The 23,176-nt window shown below is 36.5% G+C and overlaps 9 protein-coding genes across 9 annotated transcripts; 4 read left to right on the top strand and 5 right to left on the bottom strand.

The window, feature by feature from the left end:
* The first annotated feature begins 3,478 nt into the window (after positions 1-3,478).
* On the top strand, positions 3,479-4,143 carry ASCRUDRAFT_101766 (uncharacterized protein). The gene has a single exon (XM_020188534.1). The coding sequence runs from the start codon at positions 3,666-3,668 to the stop codon at positions 4,017-4,019; it is 354 nt and encodes a 117-aa protein (XP_020050364.1). The 5' UTR covers positions 3,479-3,665; the 3' UTR covers positions 4,020-4,143.
* MUP1 (Mup1p) lies at positions 3,952-6,201 on the bottom strand. Its single transcript, XM_020192431.1, has one exon. It carries the CDS (start codon positions 5,926-5,928, stop codon positions 4,267-4,269), a length of 1,662 nt encoding a protein of 553 aa, XP_020050363.1. The 5' UTR covers positions 5,929-6,201; the 3' UTR covers positions 3,952-4,266.
* ASCRUDRAFT_101802 (uncharacterized protein) lies at positions 6,054-6,565 on the top strand. Its single transcript, XM_020188536.1, has one exon. It carries the CDS (start codon positions 6,180-6,182, stop codon positions 6,447-6,449), a length of 270 nt encoding a protein of 89 aa, XP_020050362.1. The 5' UTR covers positions 6,054-6,179; the 3' UTR covers positions 6,450-6,565.
* A 116-nt stretch (positions 6,566-6,681) lies between these two features.
* On the bottom strand, positions 6,682-7,698 carry GCN3 (translation initiation factor eIF2B subunit alpha; the record flags this gene model as incomplete). Its single annotated transcript, XM_020190218.1, has 1 exon — positions 6,682-7,698. One exon carries the CDS (start codon positions 7,696-7,698, stop codon positions 6,682-6,684), a length of 1,017 nt encoding a protein of 338 aa, XP_020050361.1.
* A 346-nt stretch (positions 7,699-8,044) lies between these two features.
* On the top strand, positions 8,045-11,184 carry MEF2 (mitochondrial elongation factor MEF2). The gene has a single exon (XM_020192430.1). The coding sequence runs from the start codon at positions 8,068-8,070 to the stop codon at positions 10,882-10,884; it is 2,817 nt and encodes a 938-aa protein (XP_020050360.1). The 5' UTR covers positions 8,045-8,067; the 3' UTR covers positions 10,885-11,184.
* Positions 11,159-11,743, bottom strand: RER1 (protein retrieval receptor; the record flags this gene model as incomplete). Its single annotated transcript, XM_020190134.1, has 1 exon — positions 11,159-11,743. The coding sequence occupies one exon, from the start codon at positions 11,741-11,743 to the stop codon at positions 11,159-11,161; it is 585 nt and encodes a 194-aa protein (XP_020050359.1).
* Positions 11,744-11,891: 148 nt separating this feature from the next.
* On the bottom strand, positions 11,892-15,252 carry TFC8 (transcription factor TFIIIC subunit TFC8). Its single transcript, XM_020188535.1, has 2 exons — positions 14,920-15,252; positions 11,892-14,809 (listed from the first exon to the last, which is right to left on the bottom strand). The coding sequence occupies exons 1-2, from the start codon at positions 15,031-15,033 to the stop codon at positions 12,041-12,043; spliced, it is 2,883 nt and encodes a 960-aa protein (XP_020050358.1). The 5' UTR covers positions 15,034-15,252; the 3' UTR covers positions 11,892-12,040.
* ASCRUDRAFT_73763 (GRAM and VASt domain-containing protein) lies at positions 15,227-19,306 on the bottom strand. Its single transcript, XM_020192429.1, has one exon. The coding sequence runs from the start codon at positions 18,892-18,894 to the stop codon at positions 15,472-15,474; it is 3,423 nt and encodes a 1,140-aa protein (XP_020050357.1). The 5' UTR covers positions 18,895-19,306; the 3' UTR covers positions 15,227-15,471.
* Positions 19,067-23,123, top strand: NCR1 (sphingolipid transporter; the record flags this gene model as incomplete). The annotated part of the gene is made up of 3 exons (XM_020194326.1): positions 19,067-19,171; positions 19,251-21,616; positions 21,641-23,123. 3 exons carry the CDS (start codon positions 19,067-19,069, stop codon positions 23,121-23,123), a joined length of 3,954 nt encoding a protein of 1,317 aa, XP_020050356.1.
* Positions 23,124-23,176: the final 53 nt, after the last annotated feature.

Genomic DNA, 23,176 nt, shown 5'->3' with positions numbered 1-23,176 from the left:
CGATCGGTCAGTTGATTTGCATATGAAAATCTTCCACCACCTTACTCAGAAACCACAGTATCCAGTAGCCCTTTCAAGAACTTACTCATGTTTGGAATATTCCGCAAATGAAGCTCACCAGTTTTCACTGTTGAACCAGTCATTTGACGTAGGTCTTCACAGATACCAGAGAACCGTTGCTATTTCGAGCAAAATCGAATTCAAGTGAACCACCACCAAATCGGCGGGATTGATACATTTTGACTTCCTATCAGAAGTATAAGATAACGAGGGTGTCCATTCCATCTGATGAATCTGCAATCATATGTTCATCCCAACATAATCCGAACTAGCCGTGGTGCTTATTCTTACAAAAGCCACACACCTTGAATGCAGCTGATACACATGGAACCCCAAACAATTGAAGAAGATTACCAATTATGGTTCACCAACAAAAGTAAAATTGCTTCAGGCTATAGATTGGTGGATGTGTCCGACGACCCCTGTATTCAAAACATAATTCGCATTATCAAATGTAGACCGTCGTCTAATGTAAATCTCGCTTGTGAAAATCATCATCGAGGAGTGCAGATGGTACATTCATCGGAAGAACGTCGATGTCATTGATCCTGCATCTGCAAAAAACGATCGCAAAGTTTGATGCAGAGTTACTGAACAAAATGCTTTAGAATATTCAACATTATCCAGCGGAAAAGACGCGTGAGCACTTAGTTTGCGCTAAACACAATCACCAGTAATTGATGCTTTCATTTCAATCACCCCACTATTGCCAACTGCTCACCACTCAAAACAGAAATTAACTAACAGGACAGAATTGCTTTTAAACAAAAATTGATGCTCTGATTGTTGACCATCATTGCTGACTGACTCAGCAAGGTTTCGCCTAGCAGTAGTAGCACCAACTTGGGCAGCGGCCAATTGTGTCAGTTAAGTCCAGTCCAAAAAGTTATTTCTTCAAGTGATTGTGAACAATTTAAGCTGATTTCCATCAAGAAATAATTTGTCTTCGGCAGCTCTAATAGTTCAGATGTTAGGCCTTAGCAAATGCAGCGCCGGTGTTAGCATCAACAACATCATCATTCGCGTCTGCGGATGCATCTGATTCGTTCAAAGCAATTCATATTTGTTACAGTTGTGGACCGATCTTTCCTCAAAACACCAACACAGATATGGTTTACACCAAGGGCCAAGACAATTGGTCGTCCAGTCGCGACAAACAATTGATTTTTAAAACCCAACGTGGCATCATCAAAGCAACTTGTAGATCTCACATCAATACAGCTGTTTCGATGATTCAACAATTTTTGGACCACACTACTGTATCTGCCGCCACCAACAACGCCGGAAATATCTGTATCCAGTTACATAGTTTGCCAGCCTTGCATGGAGATTAACCTATACTGAGCCCATCGATGAACAATTGAATTAGCAGCGGTTGAATTAATTTCTTGAAGATGTTCTGAGAAAGGGATTGACCCTCCGCCATGGTTGAGACAAATCAAACTTATCAAATGACTGCACACATCAGAGCTTCATTTTTCAAATAGTCGAGACCGTCAGCTTCATTTGAAGTTGTCATGAATTTCGTCACGTTCTTCTTTTGCTACTTTTCTACGGCCCCACTACAATCACCATTATGATCAACAGACATGCGTCGTTTCGGTTCATCAAGGTGATAAACCGTTTTGTGAAAAACCAACAATGGTAAAAAGATCACGACTTGAGTCAACGGCGGCACTTTGCATTTGCTCACGAATACCAACACAATCAGAAACAGACGCTGCGGTGGCCTGCTGCGCCGCGAAACTGCTTACAATGTGATCGACTTTGCTTGCATTGGGAATCGCATCTTGATCCCCTGCTGAAAGAAGATCACTGCGGTGGCAATATGCATTAGAGCACTTCCACCTTCATGACCCGCAGGTCATGACAAATCCTAGTAATTAGCGGATCAGCATATGCTGCAAAATATCATTCTAATGATTTTGAAGCTGCTCTCTTCAAGAAAATCTTCAACTGAATCTACGACAAGTGGTTACGATTGAAGTCCCGGCTTCTCTATCTGTAGCAACAAAGCATGAGATCTATTAGCACAATCCGTAACATACAAAACACTTTCCAGTGATCTGCCATTTACTACCATCATCTGAATTTTTCAACGTCAACAGCCATATTCTGGCGGATACTAGCAATTTCATCTGAATAAAAAATGATAGCAGTGAAACAATCGGCGGAAGCAGATATCTGATACAGCCAGTAGACTCAACGTATACCGAGATGGGATCTCTCATTAGCACATTAGGTGCCTTCAGTAGCTATGCATACACCTCTTGAAGCATTCTGCAGGCATGCAGAAAACTTAGAGGAGAAACATCAATGAGTGCATTCAAAAATATCAGATCAACTACCGATGATGCTAAGCGCACATTAACCAAACGTCTCCTCTGCTGAGCAAAGTGAAAATTTGTTAGCTCTGTTGTGAGCTTTTCACTGGCTTAAGTTAAAGCGATCCAGCCCAGCTGACCAGAATTTACCGGAATACTCGTTGATACCAAAATGCCAGGCCAAAATCGTTCTATCAGTAAAACATGTTACGTGAATAATTCAGACCTCAGTGGACACCCAGTCCAAATTGATTGTGCAAAACCAAAATGAGAAAACGACAAGCGGCAAATGTATCTTTTTGGCAGACCTGACGTGATTGAAATAAACAACAATAAACAAATCGACGCACTTGCTACAGCTCATAGTGATGATTACAGCACTTAGAAATGAATGTGCAGCTTATTATAATAACGTTTCATTCATTATCCGATACTTACAGCATTATCAGCAGATCAGTATTTGTCTGCCGCACAACAGATCGTTTGACATCTTAGCAATTGTGCCAGAATCACAGCGCTACTACCATTTAAAAGTTAACATAGCTGAGGACATCAATTCCGTTGTCCCATCAAGATCGTGTCCTGCATGATGATCGTCTCATGTCTTAGTCCAGGCCCATGAGCCACACGACTCCGATTGGGAAATTTCATCCGCGAATTCAATTATAAACATAGCAGCTTTCATTGGTATCTTTAATGCTTGCTGTCCACTATTTGTAATTTGGTTTGTACGCCGATGAAGGAAATCAATACTGTCGTAAAAGCGGGATGATCTGACTTCAAAGCAAACACGTAGAGCTCATTGCACGCTTTCATTCTATAATCATGAGCTTGATCACCGCTCAAAAAAGGTGCACACAGGTGCAGACCCCGCCCTTCCAAGTGTCGGCCATTCGAGTTCCATCATTAGTCGCAGACTAATCTTGTTAGGACCATCCAATAAAATTGCTAACTTTTGCCATCGAACATTGCCACTTTGATTCAATTCTTGTTGTAGCCTACTCACAATAATGAACTGACATAACAACGGATGTAACACAGCAGAGCCTAGCACTAATCGTGAGTTCCATTTCTAAGGAATTGGGCATGATTACTTTCCATCAATGTAGTCTTGTGGTGATAGACAACGAGGGACCGCATATCGGTATTGCGAAAGCTCACAAATCATAGACATGCATTCTTGAACTGGGGCTGCCGGTCTTGCTAGCTGTGCATTCTCGTATATACATCTCTACTTTAATATGCTATTATGGATTTGCTACAACATACCGGTTTGCTGATATGGTCGACTTCATTGACCCGATCATAATAGCTTTGGTTACTGGGTTAAAAGGGGCTCTTCGGAGCCTGCCAGTTGTCTGCATTCAGTCTTTCGGTGTCTGTTACCAGTCTGCTCCCGTGAGGCTCTGTGATCGAACCCAGTGTTTTATGAAAAGGGCTGGCAATCTCTTCTACGGCCTTCTTTCTTACCTTTTTTTTGACCTTAATATATTATCATTGACTCGCTACAACAACAGTTGCCAGCTTTTTCTATCGGGAATTGGGTTAGATCACAGAGCGTCATGGGAGCAGATCAGTGAGAGACACCGAGAGACCGAATGTAGACATCCGGGAGGGTCACAAAGCCTTGAATAATGGAGCTTAGTTGTTTACCATTGTCTTCACGATGTAGCTTTTTTTCCAGTTGCAATGACAGTATGTTTTGTATTCAATTTTGATTATATTGGAAGTAGGTCTAAAATTGAAGTTCAGCCTTCAATATATGAATTTCAGTAAGGTGTTAGCGGTTGAGCAAGAGCGTAAAGGTACTTACAGCAGCCAAAAGTGAAGTAATATAATAGGAACAAAAAGTTAAAAGAAATATATCCGCCTATTTTCAGATTTAATCATTTTCATAGCGATGCTGCTCAATGTAACTATTTTCATTTTCTCCATTTGGAATTTTAAATATTTTATTACGCCAAAATCCATCTTCACCTAAAAATTCTTTTACTGCCAAGTAATAGCCACCTCTCTTTGGTAAGAAAACTCCCCATACCAAATAATATACAACGCCAATACCAAAGACTCCCCATGTTACTACAGGATGAATCCAATAGGGTAAATCATTATAAACATTTTGACCATCATCAGGAGGAATATAGGGAGCAATGATAAGATATAGAGATGCCAATCCAAAAAATAGAATGACAACATCATAAGTTCTGATAGGAGGCTTCCAAAGATCAATTTGTTTGTAATCTTTATAATGAATGTACAATAGACCAAATGCCACCGCGGTATTAATGACATTCAAAGGATAGGAAATTAAATTCATGACAAAATTATAAGCATCACCTGGAGGAGGAGCAACAATTGTAATAACACAAATTAACCAGTGTTCAAACAAACCCGTGGCAGGAGTATTGAATGGTCTGGTTGAAGCAAAAAAGCTACTGAATGGCAAGACTCCTTCACGACCCAACTGCTGGACAATTCTTCCTTGAGAAAATATAACAGATAGTACATTTCCAACTGCACTCAAACCAACAAAAACAGAGGAAGCTTTTTCTGCTGTTTCACCAAAAGCAAATCTAAAAAATGAACCAGCTAATATTCTTCCTGAAGTCCCAATCTCTTCTTTGGGCACCACGGCAAAATAGGCAATGTTGACAAACATATAGATTATTGAGATCAAAACAATGGCAATTGGAGCAGAAGTCTTTAAGGTCTTGGTTGGATTTCTGACTTCACCTAAAGCATAGTTAACGTTGGAATAACCGATGAAGGACCAAATAACATTATAAAGAGAAGTGACAATTCCATAACCTGTAGGAGAAGGGCCATCAAAGGCGTTCGAGAAGTTTCCTGTAGGTTGGAAATTGTCATTCTTAATTCCTCCACCTAGGGCTACCCACCCTGTGACAGATATAAAGGCAATAATTCCAATTTTGAAAAGACCCAAAAAGTTTTGCAAGTACAAACCAGCTTTAATATTGGCACTATGAACAAGAAAGGCAAATGTTATAACTGCAATACCAATTCCTCTTGAGTTCCATTGAGTAACGGTTTGACCAGCAGCATTGAGAAGATATTCACCAGCTACAATTGAGTTACCAGCGGCCCAACCAAGTAGCAAAACATAGGAAGCATACATGGAAGTGATTAGAAACTTTTGGCTGTGAAAAATGTATTCCAAATAATTTTTTTCTCCTCCATTTCTTGGAATAGCAGAACCAAATTCCATGTAGACATACAATCCTGCCAAAGCAATAATTGAGCCAGCAGCCCATAGAAGCAAGGTTGCCCCAACGGACAGACTTAAAAGATAAATACTTGAAGTAACAGAGAAAATACCAGTACCAACAACTCTATTGAGAATCAAAAACACAGCAGAAACATAACCGATGTTTTTCTTATTTTGATCTAACTCTATGACATTCAATTCAATGTCAGACAGCGATTTTAATTTTTCTGGTTTAGATAAATTTCTGTTGAAGGACTCGGTTGATTTTACCTGCTCATTGCCAGTCGTCGAACTATTTGATTTGATAATCCCAGACATTTTGAAAAAATTAAGGATCGGAGAGAAGATTACTGGAAGAAACAAGATAAAAATGCGAGATTCCTGAAAGATAATGGGCCATTTATATATCAAGTGGTGATAGCAGGATTGTTACAATAATACAGCGGCACTAGCTTAGGGCTGTAGACAGTTTGCTTTGTTTGACTTTGAGAATAGAGTTCTTGTCAATGAGAAGAGCATAAATTGCAAAACCAACCCCAGAGCTTCATGATATTAATACACAGTTTGCCATGTCCAACCTTAAAGCCCAGCTCTATGGATGGCTCTTCTCTTCTATCGCAGTGCTTCCCAAGACCTGCACTGCAGCCCAGTCAGCACTTTCTCTTACAAAAGCTGCACGTCCAGCGGAGTGGATGGGATCCGAAAGCCTGGTGGTGAAAAATCACGTGCTGAGCCACAGCCGTTTCCCGAGCGTTTTTGCTTTTTATATTAGCGACAGAAGGGCAAAAGGCGTGTGGACGCACTTTGCAGCTCCAGAACAATACGGCCTGGAGAGGTGAGGGAAGGGCATTGCGTCGACTGTTGTTGGGACTGTGTAAACCTTGCTTCTTGCTTTTCTGGGTCTTGCTCCTTTGCCTTGTGTGTAATCAAAATAAAGGCCAATTGGTGTATTACTTTTTTAATTTTTTACTTTTGCCCTTTCTTAGCTTTTCGCTAGTGCTTTGGCAGAAATGACTACCTGAGTAATAATTGTTAATCTAGCTACCTTGAGTTATGTTTATTGTGGTTGTTCTAATCATACCACATTTTGATCAATTCGTGGGAAACTGCACTAGGAGTTAGCACTCCCAAATCAGTTATTAATGCTGTAACGTAGTCTGGTGGAGTGAAATCTAGTTTAGGGTTTCTATTCAACTCGTAGATTATATCCTCCTCGCTGCTTTTGGTCGATTTATCAAAGTTCATGATATCATTCTTCTCATACCGTTTAGAGAAATCGTCTTGACTTAATGGAAACTCTCTGACAAACTTGTGCGATTCTGCTGCCACATACAATGGTTTGTTGGCTGTTTTGGCGAGTAATCCAATTTGATATGTGCCAATATGATTCACAACACCTCCCGTCTCCAACACACCTTCGGCTCCAACCAAAATCTTGTCGATTTTGTTTATAACGTATCCAACTGAGGAATCAAGTATCAACTTTGTTGGAATTCCACTTTTTCTCAATTCCTCCACCATATTGATTGATGTGTATTTGGTTTTGCTAGGTTTGGCTTCTGTTACAAATGCTCTGAATCTGATGTTTTCCTCATTGGCCTTCACCAACAATTGTAAAACCACTCTTGAAAAGGAGTGTACCAATATTATATCTCCATCTTTGATGAACTTGTATCCAATCTTGCATATTTTGGATCGACTCTCTTTGGATCTGGTAAGAAAAATGTTCCCATTTTCAATTAGATGAATCTTGACCAAATCCCAGTTTTTATACAAATTTAAATTTCTCGTAATATACCTCAAAAATAAATCACATCCAGCTGACAACGAAGTAGAATCATCAACTCGGTCCTTGAGTTTATTGGTAGCCTTCTTTAATATGTCAATCAATTCAGCCTGCGTTGATGGTTGTCGAAACCTCAAAAAAGACAATAAAGCCTGAATGGCTGCAATAGGCATGGAGATTTCCTGATCTTCTTCTAATATTTTCAAGTAGCAATCAACAATGTCAAACTCTTCATCATCCAATTTCCTTCTTCGTTCAAATTCCAATGATGTAGCATTCACCAGATTAGTCAATGTTGCCATTTTGAGTATATTAAATCCTTCTAATCTTAAAACTACTCTCAAATCCTATTTGATTCCACCAACTTATGATTTTATCACCATCAAAGTCTCATTAAAAGTTTTAACCATTTCATTAACTCTTTTCTTTCTTCCATAATTGAAATGTTTCTCAGAATCCTGATGAGTAATCCCCCTACATTTTCAGGACATTTGGTTATAGTACCTTTTCTGCGAGACTCGCACCGTCAGTATTTACCCTTTAAGACCAAAATCTACTCTCAAGTCAGGACCCTTTTGAAAAATGGGGTAATCACAGCTTCTATTATATCTCCAAAACCAAATCTACTATCGACTTTTGTTTGGATATCGTTATCTGAAATCTAGCTCAAAATGATTTCAATATCAAGAATCTCTTTTCTAAAGGCAGCCACAACATTCAAGGGATTCTCAAGATCTCTTGTTCCTAAATTCACCTCAACCTTCTTATCTTTCAACTATTCAACTGCCAAACAAGATCTTCCAAAGGATTTGAACAGCTTGAAAATTATCAAAACAAGAAATATTGGTATTATTGCTCATATTGATGCTGGCAAAACTACAACTACAGAGAGAATGCTTTACTACTCTGGCTCCATTCAATCAATTGGAAATGTGGATCAGGGCGACACAATTACTGATTATCTCCCTGCAGAAAGAAACAGAGGCATAACAATTCAGTCTGCTGCTGTCACCTTTGCTTGGAATAAAAACAAAATTAACTTGATTGATACTCCTGGTCATGCTGACTTCACTTTTGAAGTTATAAGATCTTTAAGAGTTTTAGATAGTGCTGTGGTTATTTTGGATGGTGTTGCAGGTGTTGAAGCCCAAACTGAAAAGGTTTGGAACCAGTCAAAATATTTGAACTTGCCAAGTATCATATTTATAAACAAAATGGATCGAATGGGTGCTGGCTTTTCAAGATCTTGTAAGGAGATTATTCAGAAATTGAAAACAAAAATCGTCCTTGTAAACATCCCGTATTTTGTTGAAAATACACAAACCAGAGAAAGAGTCTTTTCGGGTATCATTGATGTTATTGAAAAAAATTTGTTAATTTGGGATATCAATGATGACATCAATGGCGATAAAATCTCTGTGGTGGATTTACTACAAACAGAAAATCAATCAAAGTATCCACTTGCTTTTGAAGAACTACTAAAATCGAGAGAATCCATGATTGAGACGTTGTGTGACATTGAAGGAAACGACAAACTATTTGAAAACTTTTTCAATAATGATGAGAATTATTTAAATGTCGATAATAAAACTTTAAAAAATGCAATCAAGTTTTCAACAATAACCAATAAAGTTTCGCCAGTATTATGTGGTGCAAGCTTTAAAAACATCGGTGTACAGCCTTTATTAGATAGTGTAATAAGTTATCTACCAAATCCTGTGGAGACTCAGTACCCAGAAATTTCATTCAATTTAAGCAATATTTCCAAAAGAAAAACAACCAAAAAACATTCTAATAAATCAAACAATGCAGCCGAGCAAAAAATTCCAATGAAATTTGATGCCACCAAGGGTTTAGTAGTGAACAACAATCAGCATTTGTCATTGGCTCTAGCATTCAAAGTTATAACTGATGACAGAAAAAATATCATGATATTTATCAGAGTTTATGCCGGAACTGTTCTAAATGGTTCTGTTCTTTTGAACTCCAGAACTAATAAAAGATTTAGAATCATGAAGTTGCTTCTAATTAATGGAAATGTCACTCAAGAGATCGACAAGTTGACATGTGGGAACATTGGGGTTATTATTGCTTCTTTGATATCCTCAGTATCAGCAGACTCGCAAGTCGAATCAAAACATTCGATATCGGATGTTTCAACGTCTGACTCTTTAGACAATTCTAATTTTGGGGGGTTGAATAACGATAATGAAATAAGAACAGGAGATACATTAATTTGTCACATCTTTAAAAAAGATGGCACGAAGAGCTTTACTGAATTAGAACAATCTTTGGTACTCAACCCAATTTCCATTCCTCCATCAATTTTCATCTCCTCTATTGAACCGAAATCACTCAAAGATAAAAAGATATTAGACAACAATCTTGCTATAATACTAAGAGAAGACCCTTCATTACGAGTATTTTATGATGATGAGACTGGCCAAATGTTATTAAGTGGAATGGGTGAATTGCATTTAGAAATCGTTAAAGATAGATTGATCAATGACTTAAAAACAAATTGTAAGATGAGTAAAGTAATGGTGTCATATAAAGAAAGCATTTTAAATAAATCTCGGACCGTCAATAAGATTGATGATAATAATGGGCATTTTGTTTGTGAGGTAAGTTTGCTGTTAGAACCAATTAGTGGATTGGCAAAAGATCATGAGCTATACAATAAAGAGGGTTTATTTGATCTTGAACTTGATAACAACTTGATATATGTGCCCCTAGAATCTGCACCTCAAGCGGCTAGAACATTTTTCAACAGTACTAAGGAAAGTAAAGAGGATTCCGCAGAAGAAATGATTTGGCCTTATCAAATAAAGTATGAGCAAATAATTCAGAGTCTTTACTCATCAGTAATATCCGGATTACAAAGAGGAGGACCAATTGCAAGGTTGCCGCTAAATTCTGTTTTGGTTAGAATTAATAAATGGAATATCTCTAAAGAATTGAGCAGCTGGGCGCCATTGCTACAAGTTACAAGAAATGCAATGGTTGAAGCGATTAATTGTTACTCTAATGAAACTGACTTAAAGAAAAACTATACATTATTGGAACCAATTATGAAAACCCAAGTGTTTGTAAATACAGAAGATCTTGGTAAAGTGATACAGGATTTAACTTCCGTCAGAAGAGGAGAGATATCGTCGATTGAAGATGACAACGAAAGTAATAATTTGAATAGAAAAAATCCAAATGCAGAACCAACCTATTTTTCAAGCTCAGATGAACTAAATAAGCAATTTTTTCCATTTGATCCAACATTAACTTATGCTAGCAGTGGAACCAAAAAAGAAGTTTTGAGGGATATCAATGGGAAACAAAAAATCAATGCGGAAGTGCCATTAAGAGAAATGATTGGATATTTGAGTAAATTAAGAAGTTTGACTAAAGGAAATGGTGTATTTTTGATGGAATATAAAGGAATGAAAAAAGTGTCTTCCAACGAGAAAATTAATGAAATATTGCAACAATACTAATTTTCCAGAATAGTGGGTTTCTCATTCGATATTTTCATCTTTATTATTTTGTATATATATTTAATTTCATTTATAGTTTTATTAGATATTTTAGAGAGGTCCCCTTTAGGTTTGAATAACTGGATCTTTTTGCTTTTGTACAATTTAAAATACATATTCTTCATATAAATAACAAAAACGTTGGAAAGGAAAAACAATCAAAAATTTATGAAATTAAGAGTTACAGAAAGCACATTGATTTAAAAAGTGATATATAGTGTGTATTTGCTAGATATTACTTTGAACCATATTTAGTCTTACCAATATCATAAGGAACATATCTGTATTTAATCATGTGTTGAATTTGTTTTTTCATTGTGAAAGCAAATAACGAAATAAAATATAAAAGTAATATTGGCCAAAAAACGGGGATATCAAAGATTTCAAAACAGGATAAAACTAAAGAAATGAGAGTGGCTTTCGTTGCACTTAGCCAGAATTTAAATTCAGGTAGTCTTCTTATGAAGGGTTTGAACTCATCGTCGTTGGAATTGATTCTTTGGTTGGCTTGTTCCTCTTCAGGTGAAATGGCCTCTTCAATTGATTCGTCACGGAGTTCTTGTTCAAGTGATGGATCAAACTTGGGTTGCAAAAACTGCAAAAATAAACTTAGCAAATATATTCCAAGAGCATAGCATATAATGTACCATCCAGAGCAATACAAAACCCTGATCAAAAATACCAATATCAAACCAGCAGATGCCAACCATCTATATGTGGAATATGGTGTTATGTGATCCAAGTATCGCTGGTACGATATTTTGGCTTTGGAAATGTAAGCAAAAATTGGATTCTCTCCTGTGTCAGAAAAAGAATTCATTGTTGATATACGGGTGATAAAGCAGCAGTGTTGAAGAAGACGCCAGCAGGCTATTGATGAAGCTGTTGGAGGTTTGGTGAAGCTCTGTCTTTGTGAGATTTGAATTAGATTCTGAGCTGTTCTTCTTCCGCTGTTTTCGCTCAGTCGATGTGCGACATAATGCGCAGTGCACGTTCTCAGACGGCAATATGCAGAATGCACGCTCCATCAAGCCGGAGCCTTTTTAGAGCCCTGCTCCAGAGCCCTAATGCATCTCCAACATATTTTTGCGGCAATGACTACCATACTGATGTTGCTTCATCTTCTGGGAAAGAACTTTCCTCCACAGTACACACACGATGTAAAACTCTGGAAAAGGGTCTTGAACAACCAGTTGTCCTTTTCCTTGCCGCCGTACTGGCGAATGTAGCTCTCCCAGTCTATGTATTTCTTCCCACAGCAAAAGCAGTTTTTCACTGATGGGTCCAAGATGGGGAGCAATGTTAGTCCACATCTTCTCCATTCCATCTCTGACAATCCAATTAGTTCTGTGTCTATTTCTGTTTCTCTTCCTGCTTCATCTTCAGCAAATAAAACACCTAAACTGCTGTTTTTGGGTGAATCAAAATCAAAGAGAAATACTTCGTCTGGATAATCACTATTTCTAAACTCGATTATCGATTTCTTTGTGTTAGTTGTCAGTTTCTCATTATCAGCTGCTAGTCTCATATCTTCAGTTACCTTGATCAAACTATGATAAATTGCTTTGTCTAAAGAACCTTCAACTTTCATTCTATACTTATCAATAGACTCTATGATCACTGTGCCTATTTTTTCCATCACTCTTTTCTCAAATTTTTCTTTTAACTTGCTATATATCGCATCATTTTCTAGGTATCTTAATTTTTTTCTTATCTTTGAGTTTAAAAATGGCTTTTCATTTTCCGTATTATTTTCTGCTACTTGATTGTTATTTCCTTTATCGACGTTTTGAAGTGAATAATACTGCATTTTGATTTGACAAATTGCATGGTCTTCTTTGCTTAATTCTTCAGGCTTATCAAGTTTTCTAACCAAATAATAAAACAATTTTAGCCTATGTAGTTTTTCATTGAGACAGACATCCTGCTCCAATCTTTTTTTCAAGTTTAATATTTTTTCTTCCTCATTTGTAAATTTCTGTATTTTATCTCCATCTCGACTAACTTTTTCATTTGTTTTATCCTCAGCTTCTTTCAATCTATAATTCTCCAAATTATCTGTATCAAGTAATGCCCCAACTTCTTTAAAATTTCTCACAATTAGTACATTTGAAACCAAAAGATGCTTGAAAAAACTTTGGCGTATTAAATTGTAATAAATAAACCAATTCATTAAGCATTCTCTATTGGTTTTAAATTCATTTTCCACTAAATTTACTAACAATTTCACTTGAAAATTGGCTAACCCAGCTATATCACCTATATTTTGGTCGCAATTAAATTTATTTACACTAAAAAATTCTTTTAAAACTTTGGATTCTTTCTCACCAAACATTGGAATAAGTGATAAGCAAATATCATTTCTCGCTTTGATATTATAACTTAGCTCATTAACTGACGTGATTTTATGCATTAAAACCAATCCATTTTTAGCTGGATTTGAGCAAATTCCTAATATTTGAAATACAATCCCAAGATCGTCTTCATAGTTGACTAAATTTTTTACTTTCCAGCTATCAACTTTTTTGAAAATAAAACTTTTCAAAAATCCCTTATAATCTTGATTAATCACACTCAATAGTTTACTCAATCTCAAATTATTTAAATTCTCTTGGTATTCTATGCTTGAATTTGGCTTTTTATCAAAAAATCCATCCTCAAAATTAAGAAAAACATTTGCCACATTTTCATAAATATCACCATTTTTAGCATAAGTTAATTTTTCTCTTTTAATTTCTGATTCAGCTTCTGCTTTTGTTTCTGCTTCAATTTCGATTTCTATTGGGGCTTCATTTCCACTTTCATTTTCAATAATATTTTCATTACAATCTATTGTACTTGATAGAATCTCCTTTTCAACCATTAATAACTCAAAACTCTTTTTCGAATCATTAACAGGATTAATTATCAATCCACTGAAATTCACCCCTTTAACTGCAGATAAACTAAACTCATAAAAAACGTTGCTTACCATGTAAAATGCCTGAATTGATGCAGTTGAAGACACTATCAAAAGCAAATCTTCTTGAAAAAATCCATCAATATCTAGACTAGATCTGTGTTTATAAAGTAGCCAATCGATTGATTTGATAAAAAACCTATTTTTGTTTATCAAAACTCTAAGAATGCTTGTTTCCAACAACCCCTTAAATGAAAAACTAACCAAGTGCTGAACTGATAGATGGTCAAAATATAATTTATAATCCAATCTGTTGAAATAAATTGTTTGAACAAATAGTAAATTATCTGATGTAACAATGGACAACTTGGAGACAAATAGATTGCTGTTATCATCAATTTGAATCCAAGGTGACCAATCTAATTTTATGATCCAGTTGTTTGCTATTGTAATCGATGAGAACGATATAAATTGTAATTGTGATTGACCATCGGATTTATTGATTTGAAAAAAGTTGATCCTCCCATCCTCTGTTCCAATCACTACAAATTTGGTAAATTCGTTACTAACAGAATTGGAAATTCTTGGACACCAGCCAATTGAGTGAATTCTCAATGATTCAACTTTAGCTTGATCAATAAGATTTTTCACATCAAGTAGATATTTTAGCTCTTCAAATAAATCAAATTTTAATTTCCAAATAAAAGTGTTATTGTTTGGATTGTAGCTAGCTTGTTCAAAAATGTAACATTTCTGAGAGTTGGTCAAACCTGCTAATAAACAGGAGCTGTGATCTGAATAATTAGATGGAGACCAAGAAACTGATGTGATAAACTCATCCAGAGGATTGCAACATATTGATAACCTTTCATTCAAAATTGTCCTGTTTTCTTCGTTTTTTCTATAACTTTTTATATCTCCTGTAGCTGATAACGTGAAAAGATCAGACGCAGATTTATAAATGGATGTTTTGGTGGGGTTAGGATTCTAGAATAGAAAATGTTCCATAATGATGTGTTAGCTGATGAAGTTCTTTTGTGTTTACAATATCTTAATAGTCTCCCTATATATACTGAAGCAAATTACTGTATACTTACCAAGATTGAGATTGTGGAACCAGTTGCAAATGCAACATAACCATCCTCAGACCACGAAATATTATTTGAATTACCACTCAATTGAGTCCTACCGAGAATCAAATCCTTAAACATAATGAGCAGTGTTTTAATTGTCACTTGAATTATTTGGTCTTTACAAACAATTGTAAAGAGTTAATAATTTATACCAGTGTGTGCTGATTCAAAAAATAGAAAACATGAAAAACGCGAACCACAGCCAGTTTGAAACTTTGAAGCTTGAATAGGTAATCAAAAGTGTTCCATTCAACTGAACGCAATTTGAAAAATATCAAAATAACAGACTAAAAAGGGTAAGGTTATTAATTAAATTATTTAGTAAATATAAGCTAATATTATGAAAAACCACTACATAAAGAATAATGGAGTTGATAAAAATTATAATGGAATACTTTCGGGATGGCTGGGAAAACAATAAAATGGATATCTTTTTAGCAAAATTGGCGTTCATAAAACGAATAAAAATACAGCTGAAGAAGTGAAATGTAGTTGGAATTGATTTCCACTTGAAACTTAAATTAAATTCATCTGAGTTCGAATCAGATCTAGTCTTAGTTCAGTTAACTTGATATACTCTTGGATCTCTTGTTTCGTGTATTTTTTCGACAATTGATTCAACTTTTCCTTCTTTCCTGCTATAAGAATGGCTTCTTTCTGAGCATTAGATAACTTGTCTCTATTCATCATAATATACTGTTTTTTCCAAGTATCGGTTTTATGTTGTAGTAACCCATCATTAGGATCTCCGGTAAATTCAAGACGATCATCGATCCATTCCCAAAGTTCAACCAATGACTCGAAGTACAACTGGTTGTTGCTACTCATCTTTGAAGCTGGGGGGATGATGGTGTAGTCTAGTCCATCGATATTTCTGAAAATCGTGATTTGATTTAAATTGTTAAAACTATCAAAGCCGGTTGCCTTTTTGCTTTTAAAAACCCAATACAAAAACCCAATTATCATAATAACCGCGAATAATGGCACCTTGATAAAATCAGGAATTGGCAAGGGTATACCTTCAATGATTTCGGCTAGAGATCTTAGTAGAAGTGCATATGGCGATTCCTTTGAAGGAGGTGGTGGTGGTAATGCTTCAACAACAGGCTCAATTTTCTCTGTTCTGGCTCTACCTCTCTTATTTTTCCGTTTTTTATCGCCGGATTTTCCACCTCCTGAAGATGATGAGCTCGATAGTATACTATTAATTTCATCAACCAATAACCCGATTGATGAATTCTGACCGTCAATAGTACCTTTTTCAATGGCACCTTTGATCCAACTTTTCCCTGTCCATTCTATGAAAGTGATAACCAACATATTAGTTTTATTGTTTGGAGCCCAGTTCAAATAAAATCTAGTTTTAACAGTGAAGACGCTGCCATTGGGTACATCTGGTGATTGTGTCGCTTGTAAAACCTGGATTAAATTATCAGGTTCAAATTTTTCAACCGTTTCAGTAATGTTACATCTAGTTTGTTTGGGACCAATTGCACCACCTAATGGTTTGATGTAGTTATATTTTCTCTCTTTAGAATTTGTCTCTGGATTCTTTGACATTGCAGGGATGGGGGAAAACTCGAAATTTTTCCCTTTTACTAATATATTCTTGAGATAAGTGGTATCGTCGCCAAATAATAAGCTGTATATTGTTCCAACAGGTGCATTAAACTCAGTATTTGTGATTTGGGTGTCCCCGTTTTGTTTGGTGTAGCGATTAGTTGTAGGTTGGTGGGTTAATGGACCAACTAAGGGTAAACCATTGAAAGAAGTTGAGTTCAGTGAATCCGAATTGGATGCCTTATTCAAAGATTGATTATTGTTTTCTTCATCGTCATCTGTGATCATATCTTCATCGCTGCTTATTTCAGATTCGTAGCCATTTCCATCAATAAATTCGTCATTGATATTGGAGTCGCTGTTGATTCGAGCCAGATTGTTATTATCAGATCCTTGGTTTTCTTCGTCACCACTAATTTCACCCATATCTGAATATTCTTGGTTTTGAAAAGACACCCTATTTGGGTTCTTTTTTAGCACCTGGTTCCATACAGAGGTGATAAAATCAAATGCACCATCTCTTTGCAAAAAAGATGCAAAAATGTATCTAGCATGCAAAGTAGTTATTACCATTCCATTTGGAAATAAGAGGGCGGTTGATTTCTTTTCAATTTGCAAAATTTCTGAAAATGGAATTGATAAGTTTGTGACAAAACCAAACAAATTAGAATTGAAGCTGATATGTCTTTCAGATATATACATTTTGCCTTGAATTATAATCTCCTTTGATAGAGCACATACATAGTCTTCTAGCAATCTTTCATTTGGGGGTAATTTTTTAAAAGTTTGATGAAATTCGTTGTTTTTTTTTTCGTTGGCGTATGGAACATTTTCTAGACTGAAATTGTCGTTAATAATATTATTAGTTGGAGGATTGTTACTTGAGATGATGTTTGTGGTGATGTTGTTGTTTTCATCTTTTTCATTGGGAAAATTTAAGTTTGCATCAATGGTGTTCAGATTGAAATTTCGCTCATCTCTGCTGTTGACGCTCAAAGTTCTTCTTCTGTTGGAATAGTTACTTAGTTTTGACTCACGAACAGAGCCCACTCTTGACATGGAAGGAGACATTGGTCTTTGATAAGATCTTTTGGGAGATAGGGAGTCTATAAACCTGATCTCACTAATGGGGCTTGAAATAAAATTATTTTGGTTGTTTTGGTTGTTTTGATTTGTTTTAAGAATGTCTAGTGTTTGTGAGATATAATCATCATTCGGGGAAGGTATGGAGCTGAGTTTATTATTTAATTCAACGGGATTTGCAACTAAATTTGCATCTCCATTGGTGTCTAGATTGCCATTGAAATTGTTAATATTAGAATTGTTGTTCAGTAAAGTATTCTTTGCATCATTATTATCGATGATGATATTGCTATTATCGTTGTTTGGAATAGGGTTGGCTGCGTTTTCATTAGCAAAGCCTGGGTTGTTGAATGCATTGTTCAAATTAGAGGAGTTTAGATTTTGATTACTCAAAGCATTTTTAAGAATTGGATTGGAAACGTTTGATAGTTCATAGTCTGACAATTGAGGACTGCTAATGTATAATTTACTTTTTGAAGGAGCGGAAGTGGTAGAATGAGTATTTAGAGTGTTGATAAATCCATTATTGTAGTTGTTGATATTATTACTCATGTTATTATTGTTGTTGTTGTTGTTGTTGTTGTTATCAGTGCGATTGTTGATGAAAATATTGGGATTTCGGTTATTTTCAAAGTCAATGGGTTGGCCAACAATAGGGTAGTTAGAAAGTTGATTTGAATCATTAAAAACAACAGCAGCAGGAACTTTGTTATTCTGAGAAAACTCTGAGTTTGTTTTATCGGCGTTATAATCAAGATTTTTTTGGCTCATAGGATGGATATTTAGATGCTCGTTATTGTTGAGACTGGCGCTGTTGTTGTTATCTTGAATGAGACTGGAGTGGTGGGGATTGAAACCGTCATTTTGCATTGGAGAGCCACTGATGGAATTGATGTTGGCAAAGCTGTTGCTGACATTGCGAGAATAACTGGCATTGGCATCGTCGTTGAAGGTATCAAAAACAGCAAGCGAGAGGTTGCCATTTCCCAAGGTTGAGATATTTGATTTTTTCAAGGCATTGAACTGGATTTTCGAGGCAGGAAGCGACAAGGCGTCAGGATTTTGGTTTGTGCTGAGGGAGATGGAGCGAGAAAGCAGGTTCTCGTAGTTGGCAGGCTCATTGACATTGTCATCGTAGACTGAGCTGGAGTGTGTTGTGGTGGATGTGAGTGTGTTGTTCAAGATCTCCTGGGCTTCGTTCTCGATCTGCGACTGCGAAACCTTGCTGCTCTTAGAGCTCAAGAGCGAGTCGAGGTGCTGGAAGATGGTGGGACGAGAATCAGACTTGTCTTTCATGGTGGCGATTGGGAAGGAACAGCAGCTGCTTCAGCACTCTCGGGAGTCTTTTCAGCAGCAGCAGCTCTCCTCCACCGACTCGGCTCTGGGCCGAAGCTTGCTCCAGCGCTTATCTCAGATAAAGCTTCACTCCAGGTCCACTGCAGTTCCTTCTTGCTCTTCAACCACAACGATGAGACGCTGCTTCTTCTTCTGCCTCGTCCTCAGCTGCTGCTGCCTTGCTCTCGCTGGCTACACCGATGTTCACCACCAAGGCTACTGTGCCACCTACGACAACGTATGTATCGCCCTTCTGTTCTCCCACCAGACCATCCCTCGTCCACATAACTAACACAGGCACTTTGCTCTTCCAATAGTGTGGCAAAAAATCCATCTTTGGTGGTGAGTTGCCTTGTCCTGCCAATGTTCCTGCTTCAATTCCTACGCAAGACGACAAAGACTTGTTGGTCTCCATTTGCGGTCCATTGTGGGAAAACCAGTCCTTGGTCTGTTGCTCTAATTCTCAGCTAAATGTGCTCCAACAGCAATTGAAGAAAGCTGATAATATCATTGCTTCTTGTCCTGCCTGTAGGGACAACTTCTACCAGCTATTCTGCAGATTTTCTTGCTCTCCCAACCAATCTCAATTTGTTAATGTCACTCAAATTCAATCCTCTATCTCAAAAAAACCTATCGTCAAAGAAATAGACCAGTACGTGGATCCATCTTGGGCTGAAAACTTTTACGATTCCTGTAAGAATGTCAAATTTGGTGCCACCAATGGTTACGCCATGGATTTAATTGGTGGTGGTGCTAAGGATTACAAACAGTTTTTGAAGTTTTTAGGTGATGAAAAACCATTGCTAGGCGGTTCCCCCTTCCAAATCAATTTCAAATGGCCTCAGGATGATTATCTATCTTTACCACCCGACATCAAACCTTCAAATGGCCTTGTTAAATACTGCAATGATTCAAATCCAGACTTCAAATGTGCTTGCTCTGATTGTCCCAATAGCTGTCCCACATTACCAAACTGGAACGAAAAATTGTCCTGTCATGTTGGCCTTCTACCTTGTTTTTCTTTCTCCATAATTCTCCTTTACATTATATTGGCGCTTTTTTATTTCTCGGGTTATCTAGGTTACCTTTACTACAACCATTTCAACATAAACAAAAACCTTTTACAAGATGACTCCCTAGATAATACCACTCATAATAGTATCGACGATGATGAGCTCGATAGCAATTTCACAAACGATCTCGATCATGATGATATCAGTCACCTCAGTGGTAGATTGTTGTCCTCCTCACAGCACAACCAATCCTACTTTATAAATAACCTACTAGAAAAATGGTTTGGCAAATTGGCTTTCATTTGTGCTCTACATCCCTGGATCATTATCTCTGTCGCCTTGGCCATAACTTTTCTCCTCTCCTCTGGCATGTTCTTTATCAAATTAGAGAAGAATCCAATCAATCTTTGGGTTAGCTCTTCTGCTGAGGCTTTCAAACAAAAACAATTTTTTGACCAAAATTTCGGTCCTTTTTACAAAGCTGAACAGATTTTCATTGTTAATGACACTGGCCCGGTTTTAAACTACAATACCTTAAATTGGTGGTTTGATATTGAAACTAAGATCAATCAACTCTCTATTGACTACATTGATTCCTCTGACGAAAACAACATTGATCTAAATAAAATTAACCAAATTTATAAAATTTCTCTTGACGATATTTGTCTCAAGCCAACTGGTGATGCTTGTGTCATTGAATCATTCACTCAGTATTTTCAAGGTGATCCAAGTTTACTTGATCCCAATACATGGGAAAAAGACCTAACTGAATGTGCAACTTCTCCTGTAAACTGTTTACCACCATTTCAACAGCCCTTGAAAAAAGAATTGTTGTTTGGCGGCTATCAAAATAACGATATCTTAACTTCAAAGGCTTTGGTTATCACTTATGTTATTAATAATAACATAGATGACCAATCTCAAATATCCAAGGCTACTGAACAATGGGAAAAACTGTTGGAAAGCTTTCTATTAAATAATGTCACCAAAGAAGCTCAAGACTTGGGTCTAAGAGTATCTTTTACCACAGATATCTCTTTAGAAAAGGAACTAAACAAGTCAACCAACACAGATATCAAAATTATAATCATATCTTATCTAATGATGTTTTCGTACGCTTCGTTAGCACTAAGTGGTGGTCTTCCAAGCTTTGATAATATTGATACTTTTGTTAACACAAAGATATCAATTGGTTTAGCTGGTATTTTTATTGTTCTACTATCTGTTAGTTCCTCAGCAGGCTTATTTGCTTTATTTGGAGTGAAATCTACTTTAATCATTGCTGAAGTTATACCCTTCTTGATTTTGGCGGTTGGTGTTGACAATATATTTTTGATCTGTCATGAGTTAAAGCATATGAATCGCTCCTATCCAAATGAATCTGTCCCAGAAAGAGTATCTAGAGCTGTTGGAAGAATGGGTCCAAGTATACTATTATCAGCAACATCCCAATTTTTAGCTTTTAGTCTTGGTGCATTCGTAGCCATGCCTGCTGTTCGTAATTTTGCGCTTTATTCTGCTGGTGCTTCATTTTTCAACACATCACTACAATTGACAGCTTTTGTTTCTCTCCTAGCTTTAGATCAGCAAAGAACTGATGACATGAAATTGGACATTTTCCCTTGGGTCAAAGTTGAAAGTATTAGGTCTAAATCCATAACAAACTCTGAGTACGAGCCCAATTATGAGAGCAGAAGAGGTTTATTGATTCCCGAGATATTGAGCCAACCTGATGAAACTGTATTTTCGCGGTTGTTAAGAAAATATTATGCTCCCTTTATTTTAAAAAAGAAAGTGAAACCAGTAATTTTGGCAATATTCATCGCTTGGTTTGGAGTATCATTAGCCTTGTTTCCTAAAATTAAGTTTGGTTTGGATCAAAGAATTGCAATACCTTCTGATTCTTATCTTATTGATTATTTTAATGATATTTATGACTATTTCAATACTGGGGCTCCTGTATATTTTGTAGTCAAAGATTTAAATGTTACTCAAAGAGAAAACCAGCAAAAATTATGTGGAAGATTCTCAACATGTGATGAATACTCCTTGACAAATATTTTAGAGCAAGAAAGAAAAAGACCAGAGTTTTCGACATTAGCTGAGCCAGCCGCTAGTTGGATTGATGATTTCTTTTTATTTTTAAATCCAGATCTTGATGAATGTTGCAGATTTAGAAAGAACACCAATCAAACTCAGGTTTGTTCACCATTTGACTCATCAAGAAGATGCGAGGCATGTTTTTTAAACCATGAACCAAAATGGGATACAAGTATGAAGGGCTTTCCTGAAGGAGAGGAGTTTTTGAAATTTTTAGATATTTGGATTGAAACCCCTAGTTCACCGTGCCCTCTTGGGGGAAAAGCTCCATATTCTAGGTCAGTTGTTATAAATGAAGAAGGAGTGACAGTTGAAGCATCCACTTTCAGAACATCTCATGTTCCGCTAAGATCACAAGATGATTTTATCAAAGGATACAGATCGTCATTAAGAATCACTTCAGATATAAAAAAATATACTGGACTAGATGTTTTTGCATACTCACCATTTTACATTTTTTTTGTTCAATATGAAACTATTGTTAGTTTAACATTTACGTTATTAGGTACAGCGTTAATTATTTTGTTTTTCAATTCTTCACTTTTACTTGGATCATTCAGAACAGCTGGTGTATTATCTGGAACAGTATTATTAATTCTAGTTGATATTGGAGGAGTCATGGCTATTTGGAATATTTCATTGAATGCAGTTGCTTTAGTGAATTTGGTTATCTGCACTGGTATTGCAGTAGAATTCTGTACTCATATAGCCAGAGGATTTACAGTGGCAGATCAATTAGAATTTGGAGGTCGAAGTTGTGGCACTCGAGTCCAACGATCATTTCATTCTTTGACAGGAATTGGAGGATCTGTGTTCGGGGGGATAGCTTTGACCAAATTAATTGGTGTTTTTGTTTTGGCATTTACAAGATCTAAGATATTCCAGGTTTATTATTTTAGAATGTGGTTAGCATTGGTTGTTATTGCATCATTGCACAGTTTGATGTTCTTGCCAATTGTTTTATCATATTGTGGAGGAAGGTCGTATATTTTTTCGTCTAAAGTTAGTGCAGTCTCAGATGATTTAGCATCAAGACTTCGATTTAATGAAATATCAGGTAATGATTCGGATGATTGAGAGAATAAAAAGAAAAGGATTTCATTATAAATTTATGTTTCATTCTTATTTCT

This window comes from Ascoidea rubescens, assembly GCF_001661345.1.
Source record: "Ascoidea rubescens DSM 1968 unplaced genomic scaffold ASCRUscaffold_1, whole genome shotgun sequence".
NCBI lineage: Eukaryota > Fungi > Ascomycota > Saccharomycetes > Ascoideales > Ascoideaceae > Ascoidea > Ascoidea rubescens.
The sequence above is the reverse complement of the archived record's forward strand: the minus strand, read 5'-3'. Positions and strand labels throughout refer to the sequence as shown.

What these genes read in the sequence shown, in the direction of transcription:
- ASCRUDRAFT_101766 (XM_020188534.1), top strand. Translation starts at nt 3,666, where the DNA reads ATGGTCGACTTCATTGACCCGATCATAATAGCTTTGGTTACTGGGTTA.
- MUP1 (XM_020192431.1), bottom strand. Translation starts at nt 5,928, where the DNA reads ATGTCTGGGATTATCAAATCAAATAGTTCGACGACTGGCAATGAGCAG.
- ASCRUDRAFT_101802 (XM_020188536.1), top strand. Translation starts at nt 6,180, where the DNA reads ATGTCCAACCTTAAAGCCCAGCTCTATGGATGGCTCTTCTCTTCTATC.
- MEF2 (XM_020192430.1), top strand. Translation starts at nt 8,068, where the DNA reads ATGATTTCAATATCAAGAATCTCTTTTCTAAAGGCAGCCACAACATTC.
- TFC8 (XM_020188535.1), bottom strand. Translation starts at nt 15,033, where the DNA reads ATGTTTAAGGATTTGATTCTCGGTAGGACTCAATTGAGTGGTAATTCA. An exon ending in GTTCCACAATCTCAATCTTG is followed by an intron (nt 14,810 to 14,919) that starts GTAAGTATACAG and finishes TTTCTATTCTAG; the next exon opens with AATCCTAACCCCACCAAAAC.
- ASCRUDRAFT_73763 (XM_020192429.1), bottom strand. Translation starts at nt 18,894, where the DNA reads ATGAAAGACAAGTCTGATTCTCGTCCCACCATCTTCCAGCACCTCGAC.